The sequence below is a fragment of the Muntiacus reevesi genome, chromosome 12 (genome assembly GCF_963930625.1).
Source record: "Muntiacus reevesi chromosome 12, mMunRee1.1, whole genome shotgun sequence".
NCBI classification, from domain to species: Eukaryota; Metazoa; Chordata; class Mammalia; order Artiodactyla; family Cervidae; genus Muntiacus; species Muntiacus reevesi.
Window position 1 is genome coordinate 20,561,036 of NC_089260.1, and position 12,233 is coordinate 20,573,268.

The window sequence follows — 12,233 nt, forward strand, 5'->3', positions numbered from 1 at the left end:
TAATACAAAACCTTAGGCTTACCTTGTGGCTTTTGGGTCCCAAATCACAATGTCAGCATCTGAGCCCACAGCTATTCTTCCTTTTCTTGGATAGAGGTTAAAGATTTTAGCTGCATTTGTGCTGGTAACTGCCACAAACCGGTTTTCATCCATCTTGCCACTGTGCTGTAAAACAATTCAAGGAAGAAAATACATTTCTTTTTCTGATGAATCATAAAACACTAAAAATCTCCTATCAATAAAAGTGGGAGACTTGTATCTCTTAGAACCAAATAGAACCACACCTAATTTTGTATACTGTGAGGCCAAACACATCTGTGAATACTGATAAATCTTAAACAATCATAGTGACAATGATGGGGATGAATGAGGTTAAATATGGAAACCTGAAAGGAACTTTTTAAAAACCTATCAGCTTAACAAAACACCCACACAAATTTTTCCCATTCTTCCCAGAATCACAGAGAAAAGAGCTAAATGTTGGTAACAGTAATTTCAATTTTTTTACTTCCACCACCTACTACATTTATGATCTGGATTATTTATTGCAGACCTAAGATTTATAGATAAGATTTATAAGAAAATCATGTAGATATTATACAGAATACTATAGAATTAAAATAAGATAGGCCTATAAGTCTGGTGACAACACTTTTAAAAAAGAAGAAAAATCAGCCAAGAGGTTCAGTTTTTGCACTACTAAAATCTACATGAACCAACAGTCATGGACAGTCTGCTGCAAGAGACTTTAATATGGACAAACTTCAGTGGGATGTGATCCCTCTGAAATGATTTTTTTTTTTAAATGTTGAGAGTTTATTCCTATACACACTTATATGGCAAGAGCATCCTAAGGTCTATTTAATTATCAAAGGTTCTCTGCCTAAAAAAAAAATAAATAAAACTTTAGGAACCACACCCTGAAAGTAACATTCCCATAAATAAATCATCCTAAAATTTCAGAAAATAACATAGATTCCTGTATGTTATGAAGAAATCTCCGATCACTTTAGATCCACTTATACACTTTAAGATCAGGTCCCATCACTTCAGGGCAAATAGATGGGGAAACAGTGGAAACAGTGGCTGACTGTTTTTTTTTTTTTTGGCTCCAAAATCACTGCAGATGGTGATTGCAGCCATGAAATTAAAAGACACTACACCTTGGAAGAAAAGTTATGACCAACCTAGACAGCATATTAAAAAGCAGAGGCATTACTTTGCCAATAAAGGTCTGTCTAGTCAAGGCTACGGTTTTTCCAGTAATCATCTATGGATGTGAGAGTTGGACTATAAAGAAGGCTGAGTGCAGAAGAATTGATGCTTTTGAACTGTGGTGTTGGAGAAGACTCTTGAGAGTCCCTTGGACTGCAAGGAGATCCAACCAGTCCATCCTAAAGGAGATCAGTCCTGGGTGTTCGCTGGAAGGACTGATGTTGAAGCTGAAACTCCAATACTTTGGCCACCTCATGCAAAGAGCTGACTCACTGGAAAAGACCCCGATGCTGGGAAAGATTGAGGGCAGGAGGAGAAGGGGACGACAGAGGATGAGATGGTTGGATGGCATCACCAACTCAATGGACATGAGTTTGGGTAAACTCCGGGAGTTGGTGATGGACAGGGAGGCCTGGTGTGCTGCGGTTCATGGGGTTGCAAAGAGTCGGACACGACTGAGTGACTGAACTAACTAATACACTTTATATATTATGAAAATCTGCTGTAATGAAGTTACTCATTGTAGTTAACACAAGTTCAAAGTGAAAGGTTGGACTGTTGTTATCAAGAAAGTCTAAACAAGGAGAAAGAGAAGGAAAGCCGTCTGGGATGATTAGAGTTAAGGTAGAGGTAAAAGGGGGGTGGAGAGGACAAATGGCAGAAGATAGGGCCGTAGAGATGTTTTGAAGATCTTTACGTGTGAATGAATTGTTCAAATATCATCCAAGAAGTAATGCAGAAAATGAAAGGGTTTTAGGGAAGAAAGCAGCATGACTATACCCTGGTGTTTGAAATGCAATAGTGGTCCTAGAGTATAGGATAGATTGTAGCAAGCCAGACAGGGACACCAGCTGTGAGGCTACCATGATGGTCCAAACAAGACATGGGACTCCAAGTAGAATGGTAAAGGTGAAGGTGGAAATAAGGAGGCATTTGGAAATAAAATTGACAAGACCTGGTCTTGTCAAAAAAAAAAAAAAAAAAAAAAAAAATTAGAGCTGGCAGTGAGTGGTATGTGCAAGGGATTCTGGGTGTAGATGTAATTATTCCTTTTCTTTTTTTCTTTTTTAAATTTTTTTGGCTGTATCATACTGCACATGGAATCTCAGTTCCCTGACCAGGGATTGAACCCATACCCCCATATCAGAAGCTCAGAGTCTTAACAACTAGATCACCAAGGAAGTTCAGACATGTGATTACTACATCGTTGAAGGGAGGGGTTCTGAAAGATGGATGGGAATGACATGACAACGGGGACCTCAGGTCCTACTGAGCAAGTCTTCACTGCTGATCTTTACAACTACACTCGTCAGCTGCCTGGATAGGGTTATGTATGAACATTTAGCCATGTGATTATTCTTCATCTTCAGGTAGAAACTTTTAAACTGTGAAATTAAAAGAAAATCTCTGTGCTTTGGATTTATGATTTATGTGACCTCATACAGTAACTTTTTAACCCTAATATTCAAAAGTTCTTTAAAAGGGACATCTACATTTTTATATGAAAAAGAGGTACAAATGTAATAAAAAAAAAACCCTTCATGTCTTTTCAATCATTCCAAGTGTTTATATCAGTGACACATGAGGAACTGGGATTCACAAACATGGAAATCAGATAGAAGGACTATTACATTTCAAAGACTTCAAGAATAATCCTCTTGGTACCCAATCTAAATTTATACTCTGGCACAAAGCATCCTCTAAATCATGTAGAGAAGAAAAGTATTTTTCCTTATTATCTTGGGAGATGGCATGGTGTTGGTGATGCGGTAGTATTCTCAGTGGCCACTTTAGTGAAAATAATTAAGAAGCTCTTCATGAAGGCTTCTGGAACTTTGGTCCTAAAATAGACCAGATCCCATTGAGGAATTCAGCAAAACAAACTGAATTCTGTGACACTCACCACGCCTTTTTCCCATATTATCGACATCCGGTCCTCAACACCATTCACTCCATTGGGAATCTTGGTGAAATCATCCTTCCCAAGAGCTTTCTGGCAGCTGTTGAAAGTACAGTTGTCAGACCCTGTTGTGGTTAGGTCATCGCTGTAAAAGAGACACACATGAGGGCAGAGGTGGGTGAGGAGATAGAAAATGTCAGGAGGAAACTACCATACCTTTCCCTGGTCTCCTGACCCCGTTCTCAACTGAAAGTCAGAAGACCGCAATGGAGAAGGAGCAGCTTTTCAAGGCTGGAAGGAAGTGGCAAGTGAACTCTTGTACAGTCTGTTGTGAAAACTTCTTTGTTAACTTGGATCTGAGTATCTGTGAATGGGGAATGTCAGAATGTCCACGAATGGTATATTCCTCAACAAAAATGATCATACTGTCCCCCCAGACCCCCACCAAAAAACATATATCAATGGTCTGAATGGACTTTCATGGGGATAACCTGCTCTGAGGGCAGGATGTTGCCTTTTACCTGTGGCTCTTCCCTAGATCATCATCTTTTGTATCCCTACCACAGGCATATCTGGATCCTGGGTTATATCAGCATGGAAAATGTTCAAGAATATTCTGTCTGATAAAAATAAGGCATATGGATGCGACCCGGCCCTAAGCAACAAGAGATAGAAAAGACAGCAACAACAAAAAGCCAAAGCAGAGGAAAACGTGATCTAAAAAAAAAAAATGATCTGATTTCACTGTGGTCAGGAGAGATTTTGGCACCACATCATAATGTGATTAAGCCAATGCCTTTTGGTCCCCAGATGCAGGACTCCCCAGGGCCTGTCAGGTCAAGTAGAACAGAGGACTGGGAGGTCAATGGAAGATCCAGATGATATCACACGATCTCCTACACTCAAATCCTTCATGTTTTGAGACTTGAAAAACATCTTAATTTTGCAAAACATGTAACAATCATCTGCTAATTGATTACTTAGCCAACAGATTCATGAGGAAGTCAGGCGTTGAAGGGTCCGGTCGCAGGGGTGGACCCATCACATGGTGGGCGGCATGGAGCCATTCTCTGTCCCAGTGGTGGGTGCCATCCGTGCCGAGACCCGCTGCGATGGGTTCTCCGTAGACCACCTTCCCTGGAAAGTTCAAAGGAAGTCATCAGCACCTCCATTTGCTCTCAAGAGAGCTGATTGACAAACACCTAAGTACTAGTCTGTCTGTCCTAGCTAAACTATCATTTACCTTTGCCTTTCACCTCTCCAGTGGCTCTGGATTGAAAACTAAAATCTCCTATTTACTGAGCCTTTACTATGCTCCTGTCAAAGTGCACTGCAGCTTGTGGTAAATGATTGCACCCACTCACTGCTACTAGGCTTGGCCTCACGACTTCGTTTGGCCAATTAAATATGAATAGAAGTGCTTGGAAGTGCTGCTTCCAGGCAGAAGCTATTAAAACCACGATGCGTCTTGCCTCTGCCATGAGACCAGTGGAAGCTGCTTCTTCAGGTGTGTCTCAGAATGAAGAGAATATGGAGCAGAGGCAGAGCCAACTGATGATGGACATGAGCATGAATGAAAAAGAGATCTCTGCTGCTGTAAGCTATTGATATTTTAGGTTAATTTGTTATTGGAGCATAACCTAGCAAAAGCTGGCTGATATATATGCCATTTTAATGGAATCTTCTCATAAACCCTATCTAGAAAATGCTATTATTATCTCCATTAAAGGAAGCGTCTTGGGCATATATTTAGAGACAACTATAATTCGGAAGGATACATGCATTCCAATGTTCACTGCAGCGATATTAACTACATCCAAAGCATGGTAGCAATATAAATGTCCACTGACAAATGAAAGAAGAAAGATGTGGTACAAACATCCAGTGGAACATTACTCAGCCATAGAAAAGAATGAAACAATGCCATTTGTAGCAACATGGATGGACCTAGAAACGATCATACTAAGTGAAGTAAACCAGACAGAGAAAGACAAATAGCACATGATGCTGCTTCTATGCAGACTCTTCAGAAAAAATATACAAATGAACTTATTTATGAAACAGAAATAGATCCACAGACATAGAAAGCTTACAGGTTACCAAAGGAGAAGCAGGGGGAGGGATACATTAGGAGTTTAGGATTAACAAATACACACTACCATTGGGTTAGCCAAAAGATTCATTCAGGTTTTCCCTAACATCTTATGGAAAAACCCGAATGAACCTTTTGGCCAACCCAATATATATAAAAAATACATAAACATCAAGGACCTACTGTCTAACACAGGGAACTATACTTAATATTTTATAATAACCTAGAAGGGAAAAGAACCTGAAAAGGAATATACATACATATATATATATATATATACATATATATATATGACTAAATCACTTTGCTGAACACCTGAAACTAACACAACATTGTAAATCAACTATATTTCAATAAATAAATAAATTTTAGAAGGTAAGGCTAAGGCTTATAGGTTTAAACTCTATACAGTTAAATTACACACACGTAACACAAATGGGGGGAGGAAGTAGGATCTGAATCCAGGCATTTTGATTCCATCAATCCTAACCTCTATACTACACTACTCTGATGATAATGATGACATAGAGCCCAACCACAAATAAATTGATCATCTTTTCACACTCTTAAGGTAAAAAACCTCCTCTAAAAGCATACGTTAAATAAAAGAACACTCAGATAATAAAATTGTAGCCAGAAATGCATATTTATAAAATCATGCAAATGAGACTATCAAAAGCACACAATGTTAGAGCAGTTAATAGCACGTAGTGAATTTAAATTTAAAATCAGGAGCCTATCTCTGATTAGTGTTTGTCAGCACTGTAATAGATTCAGTGGCATCCACCTGATCACATCCAAGCTCTCTTGAAGGAGAATAAACAGAAGAAAGAGGCTGGCATCTCAGTCACTTCACTCTGGCTAACCAGATGCCAGACCTTAGTTAAAATTCGATATACAACTGAAATCCACTGATTTCCGCAGAGTGTCCTGACAGTGGACGGCCACCAGCTGCCCGAGTCGTGCTGAACTGGGACGTAGCAGCCTATTATCACGCAGCTCATTTCTCCCCCAAACAAACCATCTTCTCCAGTGAGCCTAGGAATTTGAAAAACCCTGAAAACAAAGCTACTTGAAGCCTAACCGACATTGCCTCTTAACTAACCCAGTATCAAACCACGGTCAATGAAATTTATCCTCCAAGAACTTTTTGTTGTTTAGTTGCTAAGTCATGTCCGACTCTTTCGCAACCCCATGTACTGTAGCCTGCCAGGCTCCTGTCTACATGGAATTCTCCAGACAAAAATACTGGAGCGGGTTGCCGTTTCCTTCTCCAGGGGATCTTCCTGAACCAGGGATCAAACCCAAATCTCCCGTGTCTCCTGCACTGCACTGCAGGCAGATTCTTTACTGCCACTGGGGAAGCCCCAGACTAAGGGGAAATGCACTCTTTATTGGAGAGATAACAGGACAGACACGGTATTTTATTTGCAGGTACGAAGAGACCTTCCTAGTCCAAGAGAACTCTTTACGGATAGTTTAGACAATGAGAAACTCAGATACTTGATCTGCAGTAACTTTGCAAGTTGCCAACTCAGGATTTTTCATGGTGCTTCATCACAGAGGAAAGATTCTTATCACATGTTCTATTTGATCATTTGGCCCATCAAGGGGGTATGGGAATATAATTCCAAAAGTTCTACAATTTTAATAGCTCTCTGGAAAAATTAAAAGTGTCAGCATCTACCAGGAGTCTGCCAGAGTCGTTTTGAAACCAGATGACAGGCAATTTCCTTGGAAGGGCTTAGCACCTTTAAAATGTGATGTGCCACTTTACAAGCTCTCTATTAATAGGGCTATTTTCAACTGACTCCCCATTAAGTATCTGTAAATACTTAAAAAAATAGAAAAAAGAAAAAATTCCTAACTACTCTTTCCTGTATTTCACAATGGTTCTAAGACACTTTCAAAAGACTAAACAGCAGGAAAGCAATGACAAGAAACAAGGGGCCTAGGTAATCTATAAATTGAAGAATTAAATTAGATAATTCAGCATAATGGTGGGTTCTGTTATTTGGGGGCCAAAAATAAAGTCGTAATAAAAAATATAATTTATGTATAGCACTCTGGGGTTTGCAGATGTAGCTTCAAGATCATATATCTTATTTGACCTTCATGGAAACCAAAACACTGGTTTGACAGATAAAGAAACACATTCAGGACTTCCCTGGCAGCCCAGTGGTTAAGGCTTTGCTTTCCAATGCAGGGGGTACAGGTTCAATCCTTGGTCAGGGAGCTAAGATTCCACATGAGTCATGGCCAAAAAACCAAAACATAAAGCAGAAGTAATATTGTAACAAATTTAATAAAGACTTTAAAAATAGACCACATAAAAATTGAAAAAAAAAGAAACTGACCCCCTATAAAACTAATTTGTCCATGACACAGGAGTAGTAAGTGGTCCATGAGAATTATAGAAACCTAGTACACTGATAACATACTACACATAGGCACTATGTTAGTAGGGAGAAGTATTATTTTTCATTTCTTGGTAAAGAGCATATATTTTCAAAAGTCAACCATTAGATCTGTGGACTTGGTTAAGCGATTTTCCAATTTCACTTACTGGTTTGATTTACTATACTTAACAGGTTGGTAATGAAAAGTCTTAGATCTGTTCTCTCTTGATTATATTCAAGACCAGATGGTTTCAACAACCCTTGGGAGATAGTACATCTCCATCATTAATGTCCTCCCACTGTCTCAGCAAGTTTCACAGTATGTTGTACCCTGCCTCCCCATGCATGTTCTCTCCTTCTTTCTCCATCCTTTGGCTCAAAACCAACAAAGAATCTGCACTTATGATGCAATCTCCCAGTTGAAGGAGTTCTGCTCTCTGAGAGATTCTTAAGATTTCTAAATAATGAAACATGTCAAATCAACCAAAACTGCCCCCATCCCTGACCAGACAACCCTAATAAAATAGCTGTTTATTAAATGAAAGTGAGAGAGCAGATATTAACATCTTGTCTGCATTTGGGAGTTGCATACAATCAAGTCACAGCATCTTTTAGAAAAGGTTGAAAGATGCAGAAAAGCTGGCATAGGTGCCCAAGAGTGGAAGCATTGGTTACTAAACAGAAGACCAAACACTCTCATGAAAAAAAAATTTCCCCGCTTGAAAGACAGAGTAGAACCTTACTGGACTTCAGATTCAAAATATTACACTTACAAAGAAAAAAAAATTGAGAAGGAAAATACACAGAAGGGGTATAATAAAGTAGATCACACAGATTTAGATTCAAATTCTGATTTTGTTCATTTTAGTTGGTGACATTGTGCAAGATGAGCCTCAGTTTTGCTCATCTGCAAAATGGGATCATAGTGTGCCTCTAGTGTGGCAGTTTGGGTGAGGATCAAATAAATTAACATATACAAAAGTACTTAGCATCTTCCTGGGATCCTGGAATCACTTCATGTTATAAGCTGAATCGTGTCCCTTGTCAAAATCCACACGTTAAAGTCCTAACCCCCAGTATCTCGGAATGTGACTGTATTTGGAGATAATGATACTTTAAAGAACTGATTAGGTTAAAATGAGGTCGTTAGAAGTGAGCACTCATTTAATAAGAATGGGTTCTTGTGAGAAGAGGAAATATGAACACAGACACACCGAGGGGAGGCAGTGTGAAGACACAGGGAAGAGACCAGCATTACAAGCCAAGGAGAAGGGTCTGGAACACTTCCCTTCCTTCAGTGACGGCAGAAGGGACTAACGTTGCCAACACATGGGTCTTAAACTTCCAGCCTCCAGAACTGTAAGGAAATCAGTTTCTGTTGTTTAAGCCACCCAGTCTGTGGTAGTTTATTGCAGCAGCAAACATTAGTTTTCTTATGGTCAATTCTCTCTCTCTCTCTTTTTTAGTGTTTTAAACTGGGCAGTCTTGAATTGGTTTGCAAATAGACATAAGGTAAATCACCATGTTCTAAATTTAAAGGACAAGGAGGGTTCAGATGTTCACGCAGAGGAAAGAATAAAGGAAGTCTGAGATTCAAACCCACCTTGGCTCAGGCACACATCCATCCTTTCTTAGGAAAAGCACCGGTTCCCAAGCATCAGCTCATTGAACTTGTGTAAGTGAAATTCGGTTCACTCTACTCAGTACCAACAAGCGAAGAACAGCATGAACATACGGCAGAGAGAGGCCTCTGTGTGGCCCTCCCTCCCCCTCAGTGTCAAACACAAGAGGAACACGTGAGGAGGGGAAGGTAGAGTTTAAATAAAATGGAAAACGGGACATCTAAACCTCTCTGGGAGAGAAGTTTATATTTTATAGCAATAAGCCTGAAAAATAAAGCTTTCTACCAATGTGAAACCAAAATCAAATCAAATGAACAACAAAAAAACTCAACCATAATGTAGCCCAGTTCATTGTAAGTTGCTTGAGAATCAAAATTATCTTAATCATCTTTGCAAATTCAATGCCAAGAGCAGTGTCAAGCATATATTAGGTATCCAATAACTTCACTTTTTATGAAGTATAAACAAAACATTTTATTAAAAAGTTCAAGTGAGAGTCATATTTATACCCAAAAGACATGAATACGGATGTAAAACAGAATTAAGCTTTATTAAGACAAATTGAAACAAGTTATATAGAGAAACTAGTATTGAAATTTTCAGTCATTAATTGGTAAACAAATTATAACAGATATACACCAAAGAGCGCATCAAGTAAGCTGCAGAGAGAAATCACCACCTTTCTAAACAAAGCACAAGAAAAATACTGAATTTATGTGCATCCGTGTTCTACTGGGAGGTGGGAAGGAGAGATGAACAATAATTTTTAAACACTATTAACAATCCCATATGTCAATATATGGCCAAAAAAGGAACATGGATAACCAAAGCTACTCAAACCAAAGTAAAAAGTACCTCTGTCATTGAAGCAAATGACATATAGTGACACATGTACCATTTGGACAAAGAGTGAACAGTGAATGAAAGAGATCTGAGAGTAGACAGATGGGAACTTCTATACGAGGCACAATTTCAGCAGGTTCACCCAACTTTTTACTGGAGGTATGGAGCAACGGAGGGGAACTCTACTTCTGGAAGAAAAGGATAACACTCTAAGGACAGCCTTCTGACCCCCTTGCTTCATTTTTGCACTAGTGGATGGGAGCTAGCCTAGATCTAGTTGCTCAGCTTGGATTGAGACTTGAAATAAACACGAAATTGAAATTCCTTGCCAACTGTCAAAGGTAACTCAAGCTTTCAATGACTTGCATGGGGAAGCTTTATTCTTTTTCCTACAACCTGCTTTTCACTTTTTATTGCAGGTACTGAACCCTAAAAGGAAATATCAAGGTATGAACAAAGGGAAATGGCAGGCTTTGAATGAAAGTTGATTCACTGAACATGTATTCCCCTCTCTTCCTTTCCAGCTCACATCAAATGCTGTTAAAGATGTACAACAGATGAACAAAATCCAGAGCTGTGCTGAGAACCAAAGAGGAACCATGGCTGACCAGAGGTCATGACAGACTGTAGGAAGACAGAAAGCAGACAGGATTGCAGTTCTTATAACGGCAAGTAGTGGCAGCAACAGCCTGAACTCAAAGGAGCAGAAGGTCATGACGGACATTCTTCCCGGGGTGGAGAGGGCAGTGAGCGTGCAGAAGGGGATGAGATGGGGCCGTTGGCCCCCATCCACACCTCTGCCCGGGGAACTAAGCTTCCTAAAAGGTGCTGATGCTCCAGAGTGAAGCAACGGAAACCGAAGCTCACGAGTGACCATGCCCCATTTACACTCACATAGCTCATAGTCTCATTGCTGGCGCTCTCATTTGGGGGCAGAGTTTGCTCAACAGCGGAGGAAGTCCACACCAGCTCCCTGCTCTATCACCTGGACTGTCCACTCATGAACACGGACAGCCCAGGATCACCAGATACTTGAAGAAGAAACAAACAACATAAAAAGAAGGGCCAAGATGTTTAAAAAAAAAAAATACACACACACTGAAAAATGGACTCAGTAAGAAACAGAGATAATCCAGGAAAAAGTGCTAAGTTACTCAGTCTTGTCTGGCTCTTAGTGACCCCACGGCCTGATGCCCGCCAGGCTCCTCTGTCCACGGGGATTCTCCAGGCAAGAATACTGGAGTGGGTTGCCATGCCCTCCCTCACGGGATCTTTCCGACCCAGGGATTGAACCCACGTCTCTCAAGTCTCCAGCCCTGGCAGGTGGCTTCTTTACCACTAGCACTACCTGGGAAGCCCAATTATAGAGCCAGCTACAAATGCTGGAACTCCCGTGCATGTAAAGAAATAACGGAACTGATAGAAGTCAGGAGGAGACAGAGGAGATAATACTGGGCCTCTCAGTTTCTTTTCAACCTAGTAGATAATAAAGAGATCCCACACAAAAAATTAGCCAAAACACATAAATTTAAGAAATATTATTTGAAGTGACATTTACTATTAACAAAACTCAGGAGGCGAGAGGTAAGATTTATGTAAGTTAGACTGCTCCTTTTCCACCACTCAGAATCAAGTGATACTGTCAAAAATTTTTAAGTCACTACTTACAAATTTAAGGTTTAGAATTTTGGAGGAAACCAACAACAACAACAAAAAATAGACATGGTTAAAAATTTCTAGTTCCAAGACTGAGCTGAGAGAGAGAATGCTTACTTCTGACTTAATACATTCTTCATCATTTCCATTTCTGGCATTTTTTTCTTTTAACAATGATAAATAACAGAATGATAATAATATTTTAAACATGCTTTTAAAAATGTAAGGCCAATAAACAAAACCAATTAAATATAAACTTGACATCTGCATTTCCCAACACTGTAACCTAATTTCTTCTTGACAGAGTAAAGAGTAATAAAAAATGTGGACTTTGGGGTTGAACAGACTTGAATCCCAGCTTTAGCACTCACTAGTAAAGTGAACTTGGGCTTAATTTACCAAACTTTCCCAGTCCTCAATTTCATCAATCACAAAACAGTGATAAAATTTTGCCTGAAGCATTGTTATGACAATTTGAAAAGATAACGTATGTTAGAGTGTATTAA

At 39.5% G+C, this 12,233-nt stretch overlaps 1 protein-coding gene across 2 annotated transcripts in view; it reads right to left on the bottom strand.

Annotated features, from left to right (window-relative positions):
• Positions 1-12,233, bottom strand: part of DPYS (dihydropyrimidinase) — a 110,681-nt gene that overhangs the window by 58,340 nt on the left and 40,108 nt on the right. For both annotated transcript variants that reach the window (XM_065902704.1, XM_065902705.1), the window contains exons 5-7: positions 4,096-4,252; positions 3,119-3,260; positions 23-165 (exon numbers count right to left, since the gene is read on the bottom strand). In XM_065902704.1, the coding sequence (XP_065758776.1) occupies positions 23-165; positions 3,119-3,260; positions 4,096-4,252 (442 nt within the window). The remainder of the gene's footprint in view (positions 1-22; positions 166-3,118; positions 3,261-4,095; positions 4,253-12,233) is intronic.